Below are 18,872 nucleotides of genomic sequence, written 5' to 3' on the forward strand. Positions count from 1 at the left end.
ATCTTTGCTCATATTTTTCCATCAGGGCATTTCCATAGGATCCTGTGTGTGCATGTGGGTTTAGCCTATGCATAAGTAGCAATGAATAATAAATCATATCTTCTTTTGCTCTGATCACTGGCTCTAGAAAAATACTGTATGTTTATGCCGTTTCTGATGTATTACACTGCCACCTAGTGGTTCTACTTGGAAATTTAGAGGGAGAAAACACAGCCCAGCTGTTCCATGAGGAAATAAAGACACATTTTCACAGAGCTGGTTGATGTTTAGTGACTGATGTCTGTGAATACCACAAACAATAACAGGTGTAGAAATAATATGATGACACTAATTCATAAAAAGGCTGTTACTGGTGAGCATGAGCGCACTTTTTCACACTCTACATCCTGCATGTGGCATGATTATCAGAGTTTTAATGGTAATTTAGTTCAAGGAATAGGTTGAACTCATCACTGTGTAATTTGTCCACCTAAAATTGTCGTTTCAGAGTTTGAGCTGAGAGCACAGTGACTTTCATCAGGGAGAATCAGGGTTAATACCTTTTCCATAGAACACCAGGGCTGCCTGCTTTCAGCATGTGTTACTTTGGCAGTGAGCAGCAGTTCCCTCACTAGGAGTGTGTGCCACCATACGACACAAGTTCATACACCAGCCTTCAGCTCAGAAGAAGCCAGTAAGCCAGTCTATTCACAAGATATGGACTGTGACAGCAGGAGGACACAGCTATCACGCAGCACACACGTCACGACCACAGTCATAGGAATAATGTTTGTAGACTTGTTTGTGAAAATGCATATGCAGACAAGTTTAATCAGTGCTGCTTTATAAGAAACAGTTGGATTATAGCTCAACACTGACTGATAATAAGCAAAAAAGCAGACACATTGGTTCAGGTTTTTCCCTTGTATGCATGCCGTGATTCTGTGCATGAGAATGGATTCATCACACTCATTTATTCATTAACTTTTAATAAACAAAATCACAATTTAAAGCTCTCTGAGCCCAGACAGTTTAGTGAGTTGAGGTGTTTTATTGCATTCATTCAGACTTTTTCATAGCAGTCGTAGGTTTCCAGGGGCGGTCTCAGCCAGGTCTTCTACAGCAGTGTGCAGCTTTTCTTGGGGCTCACTCCTCCTTCACTGTTGGTTTTGTCGTCTGCCCCCGGCTCTCTGCCAGCTGTAAAATGCACAGCCTTTATTCTGGAAAAGTGACAGTAAATGCTGGTGAGGCTTATAACTGATTAAACTAGAGGAGGTGAGGCTGCTGCAGCGAGAAGGAGGGGGGTATTCTTAAAGCCTGCACCAGATTAGAATGAATCATATCAGTATATGCATGTAGCCACATGAATCATAGGCCAATGGCCTTCTTATAACAGGTGAATTCAGAGAAGAATCTTGAGCGTGAGTTTCTTTTTGCAGTTGAATAAGGTGAAAAGCAGTGAAGTTTTGGCACGTTCTGTGTTTCATCAGTCAAACAGTAGTATGGTTTAAAAAGTCAAATACCCTCCTCCTTAAAACTGACACTATGCACATGCAAATCATGTTCTGCCGCAACACTCTGGGTCATTGACTACATCTCTCCCTCCCAAGGTTGGTTTGATAAACTTCAACACAGTTGAGCCATCTGGACTAAATGAAGAAGTAAGCCTGTTTGATTAATATGCATGGAGGTTAGGGTTTTTTTTTAGCAGGTGTAACCATTCCTAGAGGTCACGGTTTGGTTTATACCTGAGGCCTTGTGCACACGTAGCTGAGTATTTTCTATAACTAATATCCCCCTTTATTCATTTTTAAAAATACTTTCGTCCACACCTGATCGTTTACAAAAAAAAACTTTTCCACACGTAACCAGCAAATCCGCCGTTAAATGCTGCTCTAAGCATGCCAAACCCATAGGTGGCAGCCCGTGCCAGCCAATCAGAATGAACAGAACCAAAAACTCAGTTTCCCGGCGTACACATGTAACCACGAAACTGGAGTTTTCCAAAATCTCCACTTTGGCCGGAGTTTTCAGGAAAGATTGTTTTTAGTGACGTAAAACTGCAGTTTCGTGTGGATGACAGGCTTAAACGTATAAATCTATGCGGTTTCCCAGATACCCGGCTACGTGTGTACAAGACCTTAGTTTCAGGGTCATGGTTCAGTAAAGGTTTGGTTCACTGGTGAAAAAAAAGCTTAAAGCCCTCAATTTATAATTCTAAGTTTCATTTATTTGTCATTCTAACACTGACAATAGTGCCGCTAACAGTTTACTAGTTTTAGCCCACAATCTGGTGTATAATGCACAATAATGCCTTTCAATAAAAAAAAAACCTTGATTGTGTTTATTAACCAATAAGTGAGGTACGTTTGTCAATGCATGAATTAATTTCTCACATTGAGGGAGAAAAATCATTTTAAAAATGCCGAAACATGCAAAGTATTTTGGGAGCCTGGAGTAGGAGAATCTCTTCTGTCTTACTGTGTAGTACCTACACCTAATGGAGTCCAGTTTTAAATGGAAGACAACTCAGTCCAGTAAAGACAGCAGGTAGTGGAGGCGGGCGGAGCACAAGTCAGTCTCATTGTTGCATGCTGAGTACTCCATTACTGTATAATGTGCACAATAGATGTGCACATTCCTATTTAAGACACAAATATTATACAAATATTATAATATTATTATGCTAGTTATTATCATTATTCAATATATTTTTATTTTTAGTTATTAGTGGGGATGCTGAGCATCCACACTATGGATATTCGCGTCTGCCATTTTGTTTATTATTATTCTTCCGTGCCGGCTATCTCCTCCTTCATACTTTGTCGCATCCACACCGTTTAAACTCTGAACAGTTTAAACACTGCTATTTTCAGCTATTTCTATGCTTTTTCTGACATTGAATGCAATTTTTAGCTACTTTTAGGCCAAAATCAGCTATTTTTATGCTATTTTCAGCTATTTTCTGCTATTTTTATCCTTTTTTTTAGCTATTAAATGCCATTTTCAACTACTGTTATGCCATCTTTTAAGTCATACTTTATTAATCCCTGAAGGGGATTAATTGTTACACACACAAAGGCTGAATTACATGCAAATACACATGCACACACATGGACATGCACTAATGGAGAGATGTCAGAGTGATGGCCTTGCTGCTCTCGTTGAAGCACTACCGAGAGCTGTTGGGGGTTCAGTGCCTTGCTCAAGGGCACTTCGACAGTGCTCAGGAAGTGGCCTGGCACCTCTCCAGCTACCAGACCAAAGTCCAGATATGGTCTGACCGGGACTTGAGCCGGCAACCCTCCAATTCCCAGCCCAAGACCTTCCAGACTGAGCTACTGCTGCCCCAATGCTATTTATGCTATTTTCAGCTGTTTTTGTGCTTTTGGCTATTTTCAGCAGTTGTTCCACCCAGCTCTCAGCATCCCCACGCAATTTCATCTTTGATCTAGTTTAATTTCTTATTCTTATAATTAGCATTATTATTTTATTTTCTTCTTTATTACTGTCATTTATTGTTACTGAGATCATTTAACTGTCTATTTTTGGCCCCCATTGCTCATCCAACATCTCCCCAACAAAAAAACAAAAAAAGAATCAACAACAACCATACGTGACTGTAATGTGTCTCATTGTTTTATGTCTCTCTTTCACTAACTGGTGCCACTGTCTTCTTGTAATGTTATTTCTGCACCAATTTAAGAAACACGACAGTGGAACAAATCAGTCTAGGTCAAAGGTTACCTCCTTTCAGGACATTTTCCTCAAAATATCCAGCCATGTTCATGTTTCCAGCTGGTCTGTACTGGCCGACCACAAACACCTTGTTGCCATCAGTGGCCACGCCCACTCCCAGCTCAGTGCTCGCCTTCCACACCACCTGAGTGAAGTGACCTTCAGGAGAAACATAAAGGAAGGTTTGGTGTGAAATAAAGTGGATAACATCTTCTAAAATTAAATCTTTATAAATACAACAACAGAAACTTACACATTTAATCCATCCATTTTAATTTGGTATGATTATGATTCAATGTAAAATTAAAGAATAACTAAGTCTAAAGGATGATAAATTTACAACTACACATTAAAGGTGTTGGACTCATACAGAAATGTATAATCTCTGTTTGTAGAACCAATAAGGAGGGTAGATTACCAGTGTTTCCACTAAATCCAGGGCTGTTCCAGTTATAATCCTTAATCTCACTGTACCATGAATCCACAGCTTCTTTGCCTTTAACAGAGAGAGAGATACGTGTGTTAAACAATAATGCAAAAATAAAAATTATTATATCTCAGGCTGGAGGGTCTATGTCACAGGTGTCAAACTCAAGGCCCGGGGGCCAAATGTGGCCCACGTTACAGTTTTACCCGGCATCATTTCATACTTAAATTAGAAGTGGCTCACCCGCATGAGGTCTGGACATTTCCTCTAGTATAAAAATGTAAATTTAACCTTGAAGATTTAAAAAAACAACCCTTGTTAAGTCAAAAAATCTGAAAAAGTAGAGAGTAGAAATCTTCAGGAATGAGGGAAAGTAATTGATTTGTGAATTCATTTCATATTTTCTTTTTGCTTCCCAAAATTTGACCTAAACTTAGGATTTAGTCTTTTTATTTCATATTTTGACCTTTTCTCTCATATTGTGACCTTCACGGTTTGTAATTTTTCATTTTAAATCATATCTTGACCTTTTAAACTCCTAACTTTGCATTTTGATCCCATATTTTCATCTTTTAAACTCCTGATCTAGAATTTTATCTTATATTTTGATCTTTTAGAGTCACAGTTTTGAATTTTGTCTTCTATTTTGACCTTTAAAACTCTTGATTTTGTATTTTATCTCATATCTTGACCTTTAAACTCATGGTTTTAAGTCTCTATCTCATATATTTGCCTTTTAAAAACCTTATTTTGACTTTAAATTTTGTATTTTGACCTTTAGGACTTATAAAGCAGACTTTTTATCTCAGATTTTGAGCCTTTAACTAATTTATTTATTTAGCATTTTTTTGACATGGACACACAACATTGATGATGTGATATTTGATCATTTCGCTTTTTTTTCTCAGAAATCCTAAAATCATTTATCATCACTGTTTAATTTGACCTATAATTAATGACCTGTGAAAACACTGTTGACAATTTTTGGTTGAATCTTGACCTGGTTAAACCGAAATTCAGATTTCGGCCCTGCTGTGATTGAGTTTGACACCCCTGGTCTATGTTCATGTGTCATCTGTCCGTTCAAGTGAACATCATCTCCGTTAGCTTTGAGGGATTTTCTTCAATCTTTACAAAAATGTCCACTCTGACTCGATGATGTTCTGATTTGATTCAGATTGAGGTCAAAGGTCACGTTACCAGGCCTAAATTTTATCCCTTGCTTCTGAAGAAAAAAAATCTCAAACTACTTGAGGGATTTTCTTCTAAAGCTGCCCACACACTAGAGGATTTTAAATCCAACTTTAGGCCAGATCTGGCCTCTCTGACAGTCAAAGGATGTGTCCCAATTCAGGGCTCATTCCAATGATCATTTATCCAAATAATCCCAAAGTGATAAAATCACAACTCTGTAAGTAAAATACAAAGAAAAAGGTTAAACATTTAATTTGTCAGAGCCGCAGTAACTCCACATAAATCTGTGCTAACGTGGGTCTCAAAGCAGAGTCAACCTCAGAGCAAGGCTTTTCATACAGATGAAGAAAATGCACTGTGCAACCTTAGGATGCACCTGAAGTCACAGGTGACCACTCTAACCCAGTGGATAACTTCACTCATGGCGCAAAGGTATCTCACATCACAAACAGCATCAATCCACTACAAACATGAGCAAAAGAACTGCAGCAGGGAAAACTGTACTACAGGCAACATCCAAACACAACTAAACAATACGCTCAAGGGCATGATGGGAAAGTTTTCTTGCAAATCTCCCCAGATTTGAAATGACAGTTGGTGATTAGATCAGTTGACTCTTTATAGGTTAACTAACACTGGAGGATAAACCCTCATATGAAACACTCCAGTGTTTGTCAGAGTCATAATCATGAAAAAGAAAATAAAAATCTGAGATGTTTTAAGTCATATTATGAAGTCGAAATTATAACGTTATCCTAAATTTTCCTTGTTTCATCATTTAGACTTTTTATCTTAGAATTTTGATTTACTATCTCAAATTTTTTTTTCTTTTTATTTTGACATTTAGATTTTCCAACTTTTAAGTAGTGGAACTAGGCTTCAATACTTGAAAAAAAGCAGTTTTCAAACTATTGATTAAAGGTCACATATTATGCAAAATATACTTTTTAAGGCTTTTCTAGCAAAATATGTGCCCCTAATCCACACCAATAATCAGAAAAAAAGCCATTCACCTTTCTTTTTCCACCTTTCAGAAAATGTGTGCTGAAACTGGCCATTTTCAGATTTCCCCCTCATGATGTCATGTGGGGAGTTAGCCCCGCCCCCAGGTTTGGTTAGCCCTCCCTACTTGGAAGAAAGTTCTGCCCTTCTCTCCTGATCCTTCTCTCAGCTGCCAGCTGAGAGAAGGATCAGGAGAGCCACATCCAATTAGCCACATCCATTTCCTGAGAGGGGCGGAGTCAGGGGAGGAGTCAGACAGCTCATTAACATTTAAAGCCACAGACACAGAAACAGCTCGTTCTGAGCAGGGTTGAAACAGAGGGGTTTTTAGACATACAAAAATCCAATACTGGAGTGGTTTTCAGCGACATAATTCACAGGCATGTTTTGGTGACCTCTGAGACCAAAATGAGCTTGTCTTAAAAGGGTAAAATATGTGACCTTTCACAAAACCTCTGACTCTTCAGTTAAAATAATAAAACAATGCAGTTAAATATACATAAATAAATATTCAAAGTTGTCAACATCAAAACAAAAAGGTTTCCTCACTCATAACTCAGACCTCCATCAGGTTCATTTCTCAGTCATGAGGTTTAAGTACTAAAATATGGTGAAACAACAAGAACTGTAACATCTGATGACAGTGTGCAGAGAAATGGCTTTCTGGTTTTATTAAATTATTTTCACTGAAAAAACAATTAGTTTTAATCCCAGTTTAATTATTAGTTCTTCTTTTAAACTTTGGAATATTTAACCAAAGTCGGGGTTAACAAGAAAATTTTTTATTTGATTTCTTATGCAGGAATTAAGCTTCATGCACACGTCTATAAATAGACCATGGCTGCTCCTGCCATGCAGAACCCGCTTGTAAGCGGAAAGGAAACTAATCTGCAGAAAGAGGGTATGACTAGAAGCTAAGAAGTACTACCCAACAGCTATCAAAAGTCAGGGAGACATGCTGGTATTTTGCTAAGGTAGCATCAGCCGATTTGAGAAAACCATTTCTATGGACCAGGATTGAGAACTAAATTTAACCAACATCTGTCTTTGTGGTTTCAACTCGTGAGTTTTTAACCATTTTGAATGTTTGGATACCTAGATTCTCATGTTGAACCAATATGTTTTGTTTTTGCTTCTAATTTGTTTTTCTTTTTACACCATTTTTCATCCATGGAATCATTCAAAAATGTTTATCTAATTCATTTTTGTTGGTTATGAATTTACTTTTACATGTAATCTGTTAAATCTGAAAATTTGATTATGAATTTGGCTTTTTGAGTGATTTGATACATTTTTGAATGAGCTGCACATAAAATAAAAAGTTTTTTTTTTAAACCATATCTTTGACTCTGGTGGGACTTTGTCACTGAATTTGCTGGAGTAACCTTACATATTTTAGAGGATTAAAATTATTAATTTTTCTTGTGGGATTATTGAGGACACATTTTCAGGATGGTTTTTTTCTACGGGCCCCTGTTGGTGAGTTTCACGAGTCGACACGGCTTCTCTCTCCATTCTTTTCTAAAATAAAGCAGGGACATTTACACACATTTAAGGGGGGTTGGTTGGAGCAGTAGAGATTTGTTGTACTCTCAGTTTTGCAGCCTGCCAGGGACAGGAAACCACAACCCTAACACTACAGCAGATACGAGTGAGTCAGGAGCTGCAGACTGAAGTCAGACAGGATTAAAACAGTCCTTGTAACTGTTCAATACTCAGTATTTTATCCTGTATCTCGTAACAACTGATACTTTTCCTTTTCTGGAGAAATATTCAAACCTTTGTCAGAGATCTTGTGTTGCACAGCAGTGTCTGATTACCGTTATCTTTCCAAGAACAACTTGATCTGTCAGGGTGACTTGAATTTCACCTGAAATGTCTCTTCCTGGTCTCGGTCTTCCTTGTTGCCCAATTTTACTTCATCTGAACTGACTTATATGATTGGTTTCATAACACCATTAGAAACAAGTGGTACCAGTTTTGACATTAAATCCCATTATCTGACCCAAATGTTGCCTAAACCCTTCTGCTGAATGAGCTTTTGACAAAACCTTAAACAGTTTTATTAAGTTGGGCACAATCTGCATGCACTTTCTGACAAAAAAATCTTGTTTGGATTAAAGAGACTTCAGCAAAACTCAAATGTTATTTTTGGTCTCTTGGACATTGAAAATCAAAAATTTTTCTCCAATAAGTGTACAAGACATGTCAGTACTTGTGCTATCTATTAATACTGATAGTGCATTAATAATGATACAATTTTTATATATATAAACATAGGAAAACTCATTTTTCAACGTACATTCTACTTAGCTTTAAAGGGGACATATTATGCAAAAATCACTTTTCTAACAGAAATACTGTATGTGTCCCTGACCTGTCCACAATTCCCTCAAGTACCAGAAATGTGCGTTCCCTCTCTTTTTTCCTCCTTTCAGAAAATGTATGCTGAAACAGGCCGTTCTCAGATTTTCCCCTCATGATGTCATTAGGGGAGTTAGCCCTGCCCTAAGGTTCAGTTGGCCCTCCCTGCTTGGAAGAAAGCTCCGCCCTTCCTCTACTGATCCTCTAGCTGAGAGAAGGACTAGGAATGCCACATCCATTCCCTGAGAGGGGCGGAGTCAGGGGAGGAGTCAGACAGCTCATTAACATTTAAAGCCACAGACACAGAAACAGCTCGTTCTGAGCAGGGCTGAAACATTGTTTTTTTTTTTAGACATGCAAAAATCCAATACTAGAGTGTTAATTTTATTTTATTTTTTTTTTTATTTTAGCAAAATGCTTTACAGGCATGTTTTGTTTGTCTTAGAAGGGTAAAATAAGTAGAATAAAATCATAAATGTTTGCCCTTGTTCTTGTGAATTTACAACTTAAATAGTGTAAAATTAGGACTCAACTCTGTAAAGGTGCCACTTTAAAACTGTCAATGAAAACTCAAAAATATACAACTGTAGCTGGTGAAAGTAGAACTTAAATGAAAAAATGCTTTTGATTTTGTATTTTTGTGAGCTTTTAGACTGATTTCCAAAGATCAAAACAACAAAAGTTGAAAAATTCCACTAATAAATCTAGAACATGTCAAACTTTTTGAGTTGAAACTTAAAAATACACATTTTTCTCAGTGATTTTGTGAGTTTGTGATGCACACCTGTGAGTTTGATGGTTGCAGAGCTGAACATGTTGTAGATATTCTCTCCATCGTTGGTCTGGCTGTGCTCTAAGATGCCTCTCGCCAGCAGGCTGTCGGCCCATTTCTGTGCAGTGGCGTTCATTTCGCTGTTGTATGTCATCGCCGGTGCATTGTGCTTCTTTCTGTAGGTGTTGTGCGTTTCCAGGAACTCCTGCATAAAGCTCTCATCTGTGCAGGAAGATGTGACCGATTTATGAGCTCAGAGGAAACATAATCTGCACGGTGACTGAAAGCTGCTTGTTAATGGATGTAGATGAATCCTGCAGGAAATACACATGAGGATGCTTTTTGCAGAGCCAGTGCACTCACCTGCCATTCTGCTGGTGTTTAGGAGGGCTGAAATTAAATAAGACAAATAAAATGAACAAAGCAATAACATAATTCAAGTTTAATGCAGATGATGTCTGAGCTGTGACAGCAGGGATCTTACCTTGTTCAGGATCTTGTCTAAAAGTCTTCAGTGATGTCCTGTGGAGACTCGGCTCCTCTCAGGCGTTCTGTATTTATCTACAGCAGCTCCCGCCTCATGCAAATGAAGGAGGAGACTGACACCCATCTCTGGCCTGTAATTATTTCTCTGCACCACTTCTGGGTTTTGAAATGACTCACAGTGTTGTTGTTAGCAGGATAGTCCACATTCTAGACATGCTGGTTTAAATACTTTAGGGTTGTTTTTTTAATCTGTATCTAATCTCTTTATCTGAACTCTGATTTCCCAGGTTTGACAGCCATAATTGTATTTCTTCTTTGAAAAGTTATCAAGACTTTCGTAACAAGTGCATTCCTCTGGTTTCTCTGAATTGTTTCATTTAAGGTTTGCTCATAAAGCCGAGTTAATCCACAGATTACTGTTAAGTCTGGGTTTGATCTTTTCACTTTACACCTGATTAATAATGCACTCATGGAGCAGACATAATCATAACCAAAGAAAGAAAAACATGTAAACAGAGAGGCGATGGGTGAAGGCGTGTCAAACAGGTTGTGGTTTACCCCGTAGTAGAGGAAGGATTCCTTCATGCTAACCAACAGCCTTCATCTGCAACTGTGGGTTTTTAACGAGTCGAGGTCGTAGTAAACACAGGCAGGCAGAAGACTTCAAAGCACGTGGAGCTCATTAACTGACTGTGAAACTCTGCCCCCCTCGCACCATAATGCATGCTGCTGTTTACCACAAATTCTCAAAATGTTTCCTTATAGTCGACGATGAAGCCAGACTCTGCTGATGGGCCAAATCTGGCCCCAAAGAAACCTCCAAGTAGCCCCTAGCACACATTAATAAACGTAGGAAATACAACCCTTATAAAAAAAAAAAAAAAAAACCTGCGGTGCTGTGTAAAATATAAATATAAATTTAAACAGAATGCAATAATTTTCAAATTGCAAAAATCTATATTTTAGTGATACAGAATATAAATATTTTACCATTTCATGAAAAATTATAACTCACTTTGAATTTGATGACAGCAATACATCTCAAAAAAGCAGCGTTAATTTCGTCAACTAAAACTTTGACCTCAACTATTTGTCGACAGCCTTTTCTTCCATGACAGAAACTACACTGAAACCAACAAAAATAAATCTTTGATAACTAAAACTGACAGAAACTAAGTTTTGTTTTCATCAAGATTTCTTAAACTAGACTAAAATGTCTAGTTTTTACTACTTCTATCCCATTTTTGCTACCAATTTGTTTGCCTATTTTATCCTGCTTTTTGCTATTTGCAATATTTCCCCTTTCTTTTGGTCATTTTCTGCCCATTTAAGCCATTTTTTTTGCCATTAAATGCCACTGTTTTCAGCATTGTTGCCACTCTTTCCTGCTTTTTGAACACTTTTCCCACTTTTTTGACCATCTTTGGTCACTTTGACCCTCTTTTGTTGCCATGATTTCGCAGTTTTTGGCCATTTTGCCACCTGTAACTCATTGTTTGGTACCTCTCACCCATTTTTGCCACTTTCTGCCCATTTTGCCACTTTTTACCTCGGCCAAGGAGGTTCTGTGATTGGGTGGGCTTGTTTGTTAGTTAGTTAGTACAGACCCATGCCTGATTTTAATGCAGTTCTGCCTGAGGGCCCAAAGATCACCAGCATCCAATATCAATATAAGAATTCTCCAGATTCTCTGAATCTTTTAATGATATTATGGACTGTAGAGTTTTTGCACTTTTACATTGAGGAACATTTGTGTGAAAGTGTTCAGTTTTAAGATGTAGTTTTTCTGTTTTCTATTAGCACCACTTACTTTTCTGGGCTTTTGTTGTCTTCCCCTACCTTTTTGAGATGTGTTGCTGCAATCAAATTCAAACTGTGCTAATATTTTTTATTAAATTTTAAAAATGTGTCAGTTCCAATAATGAATATAGATGAAGTATCGGTTTATGAGTTTGAAAATCATTGCCTTCCTTTGTTTAGTACTTTTTTAACCGTGCCCCAACTTTTTGGGAATTGGGCTCATAATTCAAAAGTACAAGTAGGAAAGTAGCTTACTGTTGAGCCATCTTAATTTATGCAGTCACTGTCATTATACATGTGCAATGCTAATCTGAACACATGTTCCTACAAGTGTTTGAAACATTTAAACACACATCCCCCCCTCACTTAAAAAAAACAAACAAACAAACAAACAAAAAAAAAAACAGTACGACTCTGGTGCAGTCCTGCACAGCAACGTCTCTATGGCAGTGATTCTCAAATGGTGTGGTAAGGCGCACTAGTGTGCCTTAAGGCAAGTCTAGGTGTGCCGTGGGAATTTGTACAAAACATTATTACTACAACTTTATTGCAAGTACTGTAGCCAGGCCTGCCCACAGATCTGGCTGGACCCCTGAAAAACCCCAGAGAATAGGACCTCCCCAGCTGGGATTTATTGATGATATCATTGTATGTGTGTTGGATCAGTAGCATTGGTGCTAGCATCCTGGCTACGATTTACCTCAATAAGAGCTAAAAAGAATGGCAAGCTATTACTGGGTTGAAAATGGTGCTGAAATTATTAATTCATGCTATTTTTAAACAAGTTAACAATTTTTTTCCTACCCATTTTTGCCACTTCTTTTGACAACTTAAACAAATTTTGCATTTTTGCCACCCCTTTTTTACTATTTTTGACCCATTTTTGCCACTATTTTGGAACTTTTGGCCGGATTTAACCCATTTTTGCTACATTTTGTCACTTTTCACCCACTTTTGCTGTTTGGCCATTTTATGCACATAATTTCCATCACATTTAACCCCTTGTTACCACCTTGGAGCACCTTTAACCCTTGTTTTGCCACTTTTCTGCCACTTGGGATCCGTTTTTCTACCTTCTTGACCCTTTCAACCCATTTTTGCCACCCTTTTGCCAATTTTTGCCCACTTTTGCCTTTGTTTGACCATTTTTTTTTGCCAAGTTCTGCCCTGTTATTATCACTTTTAACCAATTTTTCTCTACCTTTTTACAACATTTAACCCTATTAAACCACTTGTAACCCACTTTTGCCACTATTTTGACAATTTCAACAAGTTGTTGCCGCCTTCAACACGATTTTTTGGCCTTTTTTTTTTTTTTTTTTTTTTTTTTTTTTTACCAATTTTTGCCCATTTTTGACTTTGTTTTGCCCCTTTTTTTCCCCCTAATTTTGCCATGTTTTTGAAATCACTTTTAAGCCATTTTTTGCCACCTTTTGCCCACTATTTCCATCTCCATGATCCTGCAGTTAGCTGGACTCAAGAAAGGTCTCCCTTTATCCCCCCTTATAGGCCACCTTGACCGTAACGTTATTGAAAAAGTCTATTTTGTATCAATTTAAATATGGTGTGCCTTGGGCGAAAAAGTTTGAAAATCACTGCTCTATGGCATCAGTGGTGTACCATCAGGCAAAGGTAGGCAACTGCCTGGAGTCTGTGCACCAAGGGACCTTAAGGTCTAATCATTACAGAAGAGCATCAGACATGAAGTGTACATCTCAAACACTTTTCAACTAAAAAGTAGCTCAAAATAAATTAGGATTATCAAAAAAAAAAAGTCCTGAAGAGGAGTCCTGGCCCCAACAAGGTCTAAGGTCTAATCCTCTCTAAAGCCTTGTTTCCATCAGGGGTCCGGTATGATTCAGTACGGTTTGGTATGGTTTGGTATGCTAAACCCCAAAATAGTTTGTTTCCACAGACACCCGTGCCCTCACTTGGTGGGCGGGCTGTAAAGGCATGAGTGTGAAGTCACACGCAGCGCGAGTCTGCTGGTCCAGCTGCAGAGTTATTGAAAGGATGAGTGACAGAAATCAGTAGGGTACGCTTTAACAGTTTCATTTCAGCTGAAAGTGCTTTAAAAAATAACTACATATTAATTATGTTTACCGCTGTCAGTACAGATCCTCAGCTGACGGAATACGTGTACAGAAACACATATGTGAATATATCTAGTCTAGAACAGTTTATGCGACAAATATGAAAGTTTAGAGTTGTAATTGGGAGAATTCGCCACACTGAAAATGAAGTAAAAGTTCATCTGGTGTTAAAATCAAACTAGATTAAGTCAGTAACCCTGGGTTCGCTAATGTCTTAACTTGAGCATTAATTTAGTTTCACATCCATCTCGGATAGACCAGGCTGTGAGCCTTCAGGCTCTGCTTTGTGTTCTTAAAATCAGGTCCAGATAAACGCCAGGAAAATTTTTTTGTGGCCAGATACCAATATCCACAGACTAGGAAACAGTTTTGATCTCTGTCGAGAGCAAATATCCCTGATTAATGCAGATATTAGTCAGTTTTTCTCCTTTTTTCGCCACTCCTCACAGAGCAGACTTCCATGTTTTGCAGCCTGAAGCCGGGCAGCTGTGTCGCGCACTGACATGACGTCAGTGCAACCCCCTATCGTTGTGTGTAGCTCCACCTTTTTGGGACGGATAGGTAAGATTGGTACCCCTATGGAAGTGTGCCGAAAAGTGGGACGGTATGGGTCAGTTTTTTGAAACCGTTCCAACTTTTTCTCTATGGAAACGCAAAAAAAATGCATGCCGTTCTGCATCAAAATTGAGCCGGACCACTTGGTGGAAACAACCTATAAAAGGACCAAATGTCTTCACATCAAGGAATTATATCTGGTGCAGGGTAAAACTTGTGAAAGTTGTTATTAGTACCCCTCCCTGCCACCACCATGTTTATGGGCGTGACCCTTCCTATGACATAACCACGCACACTTGCCTGCCTGTTCCAAATGTGTGTTCAAGAGTTGCCAGGAAGGACTCTGGCCTCGCCTCCAAGGGTCCTGACTCAGGAGGATCCTTCCCACAGTGGAAGGATCCTGGACCAAGGTTGTTATAGTTAACCAAAACTAACTAAATAACTACAACTACAATTCAAAAATCATTTTAGTTAACTGAAACTAAATTAAAACTAAGCTTTCCCCCAAAAAACAAAAACTAACTAAGACTGTATAGTTCGCTTAAAAACTAACTAAAAAAAAAAAAATGGAGACAAAATATCCTTAGTTTTAGTCTTTGACACAACCATACTGACTGACACCGACACCCAAGTCTGGGGAGTGTAAAACTGCCTGATCTGATTGGTTAAGACTTCACACAGTGGTAGTTTTATGCCTGTAGTTTTATTCAAACATCATCATTAAGTAAATAAGATGATAAGCGAAGAGCAGCCTGTTTTAACATGTTTTTAAAAATGCATGCCGCTCACTCAGGATGATTTTAGGGACAGCACGTCTAAAATTTCCTAGAAGAATGCATGTATGAAGACGGCCTGGGTACCACACAAGCACTTCTTTAAATCCTCTGTGATTCTGACATTTTTTCTGCTGGTTGGAGGATGTGCTTCGCACTGAGACCACTGAGAGGTTGAGCATGTTCTCACATGACTTTAAATACCACCTTAGAGAAACAGTATACACCATACAGATTCCTGCTGTATGAATCCTATTATTATGAACTACAGTTCAGGGATGTAAAGATTAGAGCAGCTTTAAGTGAGGCTGAAGCCTGAAGGGAGCTGTGAGCTGTGGACTGCTGTCTCTACACATTTGACAGACAGAATTGTTGGTTTACAGTCCTTTTTCTTTAGCCCTTTAGTGCCACATAAGTCAGAACTGAACCTAAAACCCAAATTCAAACTGGACCTGAAATGTTCAGTAGCATCCTCTCTTCTTTTAACAACAGTCTGTAAATGTCTGGGAAGTTTGGAGACCAGGACATAGGATCCAAGCTGCTCAACAGTCCTGGGTCTGCTTTGCTGGATTCTTTATTTTATGATGCTCCAAATGTTTTCTATTGGTGAAAGGTAGGCAGTTCAGCACCTGGACTCTTCTACCGTGAAGCCATGCTGTTGTGATGGATGTGATTTAGCCCAGTCCTGGTCTTCTCTGCTGGATTTTTCAGAACAATGCACCAAATGTTTTCTAAGGAGACCTTGATGGGAGCATGGCTCTTAAACCTCTATCTGCTTTTCAGCATTAATAGTTTCTTTCTTGCCCTAAGCTGCCCACACCATAGGCACTAATGCAACCCCAGAGATGCAGGCTTTTGAACTGTGAGATGATAACAAGCTGGTTGGTCCCTCTCCTTTAGTCTACAGGACACAGTCTCTGTGGTTTAAATAAATAAATATAATTTTGATCAATCTGACCACAGAACAGTTTTCCATGTTATCTCAGTGCATTTTAAATGAGCGTTGGCCCAGAGAAGACGGCCGCTAGCTGGATCTTGTTCACATATGGCTTCTTCTTTACATGGTGCAGCTTTAGTAAGCCAGAACCTCCTAGTTTTTTTGTTTGTTTGTTTGTTTGTTTTAAACTCAGTATTTAATGTTTTTTTTGAAGGGGTTGAAGTACAGTACCGCTTCCAAAATATACTTTAGTTTAAGTAAAATGTACAGGAAAGAATACTTGATAACAGCAATTTAAGTAATAGTAGTTATACTGCCCTAAAGGATGCCGTTCTAGCAAGCCCAGAACTTTGATGACCTTCCAAAGTCTCTAAAGATTAAATCTACATCATTAGATCCGATAAAAAATGGCTTTTCATCCATTTTAATCCATTTTTCGCTCATTTACTTCGACTTTCTGCCATGGGAATTGCCATATTGTTGACCTGCAATGCATTGTGGGATGGGCTGTCAACCAATGGCAAGCTGTTGCACCTCTACTGCTTTGAGGAATGGCACAAATGAATCTAACTGCAAAAAGTGCATGGACTGTTTCTGTATACATACATATATTTTGAAAACTTTAAGTCCCAGAATGTTTGTTTTTCACTGTTTGGTCTCTAAGAGATGGGAGAACAAGTCTGTGCAAAGAAAAGGTACACACTCACTGTGTGTTATCAATAAAAATCTAAGTTTCAAATTCCATTTAGTTTTTTCTTTTGTCTATAGAGTCCTATAACTTTTTAAACATTCAAGTGACATTACTGTAGTAGAGATATTCTTAAAGCCCAGGTTGTCCTGAAAAAAGCTTGACTGTGCAGCACAGGGTTTGTGTTTTACCAGCGTTTTAAGACAAAAAGTCCAGACGAGACATTAAGAGGAAAAAACTGCTGTGAGCTCTAAGAGTTAAGAGAAAAGGGAAACTACACAATGTTAAACATGGCTCTGTCCCTACTTTTTTGAGATTTGATGCTGCCATCAGATCCAAGAAAAGGTTATATTTTCCATGAAATGGTAAAATGTGTCAGTTTCAACATCAGATATGATGTTTATGTTTTATCGTGAATCAAATACGGGTTTATTTGGTTTGACTATCTTTGGATTCCTTTTTTGGTTATATTTCACAGTGTCCCATTTTTTTTGGAATTGCAATTGTTCTTCCCTCCATGCTAGATGTGAGTTACCAGAAATGAACGCCCTCTCCACTCTGCTCCATTATTGTTTGGCCTGTGTTTATAATTCATCTATGTGGACATCACTCTGGTCTCCACTGATGTTCTGCTGAACAACTGAGTCTTTGACAGTTTTGGCATCCTAAGGTATAGGGATAAATTTAAACGGACCTCACGTTTGTGTGTGGAGTAAAAATGATGATGCCTTGATTGAGTTAAAGAGCAGAGGATGTCTCATTTATGTTTTTTGTGTTTTTGGGCGGTTTAAAATGTGCAGCTTGGTGAATAGGTGAAGCTGACAACCTTTAGTGACTAATTTGTGACATATTTTAACGTCAAATGCAGATGAAAGGCTCTTCTCTGGCTCATTGTCATACCTTTACTGGAAGTCTGTCTTAAAGTGGACTTCAGGTTAAGCAACCTTTTTAAAACATCTAATCCAGCAGCAAAACCAAAGGAATCCTGGATTTCACAACAGTGAAGTAAAGTCAGAGAAAATGGGCGTTCAAAGGTCATTTTAATGCCCCCCAAAACAAAAACCAGCATTTCTGAACATGTCTCTGCCTGAACCGACATGGCATGTTATTGTAGACAGGTGCAACAAGAGGAAATAACCAGAGGCAAGAATAAAGGCAACTCCCACAAACTTTACTTTACTGTGCAGTAAACTTTATACATGAAATGCTGCATTCCTAATTTCCCCACGGACAACAGAACATGTCAGATCAAATAATCAGAGCTGATTCATCACAGTCTGTATTATATGGAAAACACATGCCATCATTAAAAAGACATGTTTCACTCAGTCAGTTTACAGCCATACTATTACAGAGACATATATATATTTTTAATAATACGATGAATGTCTAATCCTGCAGATTTACTGATTTGCATAAGAGCTCTTGTCGCTCTTGGCAAGACGCAGTTCCAGCTTCTCTCTGGTTCATCGTTACATACGAGGAACGACACATCGCCAAATATAAGCCAAACAGAGACAAATGCATGCAAAGACAGTATGTTTAAATTGTGGCTGTTATTACAGCAAACAGGTATGAACATGGTGGTATGTAAGTACCAAAATGAAAATAATGCATATAGAGATAACCTGATTAGAGTCAGGACAACAACCTTAAAACTTTACAACAAGGTACTCGACTGCTGGTTTTCACATTTAACCATTTATTGAAAAATGTATCTACAGCTTTAGTTGCTTCCATCCCATTTTTTCCTTCTTGACATCGATTTCAATACTAGAGCTTTTGGCATCGTCTGATACCGAGTACTGATTCGATACCGATGTAAACTCTCTAGACCGACTGGGGTGTGGAGGACTAACAGTGTATGTTAGCCTTACATTTGACTCACAACATGGCTCAAAAATGCACAGCCTCAGGGGTGTAGCTAGGGATTTTGGGGACCCACAAAGAATATTAGACAGGCCCCACCCTTAACCGGCTGGCCATGCAACAAATGTTGCATCATTTTTCACAAATATATAAGCATTTTAATGTATTTTTGAAGCATAATTTCCCCATTTATGA

The 18,872-nt window shown here is 38.3% G+C and overlaps 1 protein-coding gene across 1 annotated transcript; it reads right to left on the reverse strand.

The window, feature by feature from the left end:
- Positions 1-1,030: 1,030 nt before the first annotated feature.
- Positions 1,031-9,993, reverse strand: LOC121510366 (Golgi-associated plant pathogenesis-related protein 1-like). The gene is made up of 6 exons (XM_041788382.1): positions 9,961-9,993; positions 9,840-9,866; positions 9,489-9,698; positions 4,136-4,213; positions 3,727-3,876; positions 1,031-1,199 (listed from the first exon to the last, which is right to left on the reverse strand). Exons 2-6 carry the CDS (start codon positions 9,844-9,846, stop codon positions 1,195-1,197), a joined length of 450 nt encoding a protein of 149 aa, XP_041644316.1. The 5' UTR covers positions 9,847-9,866; positions 9,961-9,993; the 3' UTR covers positions 1,031-1,194.
- Between the last annotated feature and the right edge of the window lie 8,879 nt (positions 9,994-18,872).

This window comes from Cheilinus undulatus, linkage group 5 (assembly GCF_018320785.1).
Source record: "Cheilinus undulatus linkage group 5, ASM1832078v1, whole genome shotgun sequence".
In the NCBI taxonomy this organism is placed as follows: Eukaryota; Metazoa; Chordata; class Actinopteri; order Labriformes; family Labridae; genus Cheilinus; species Cheilinus undulatus.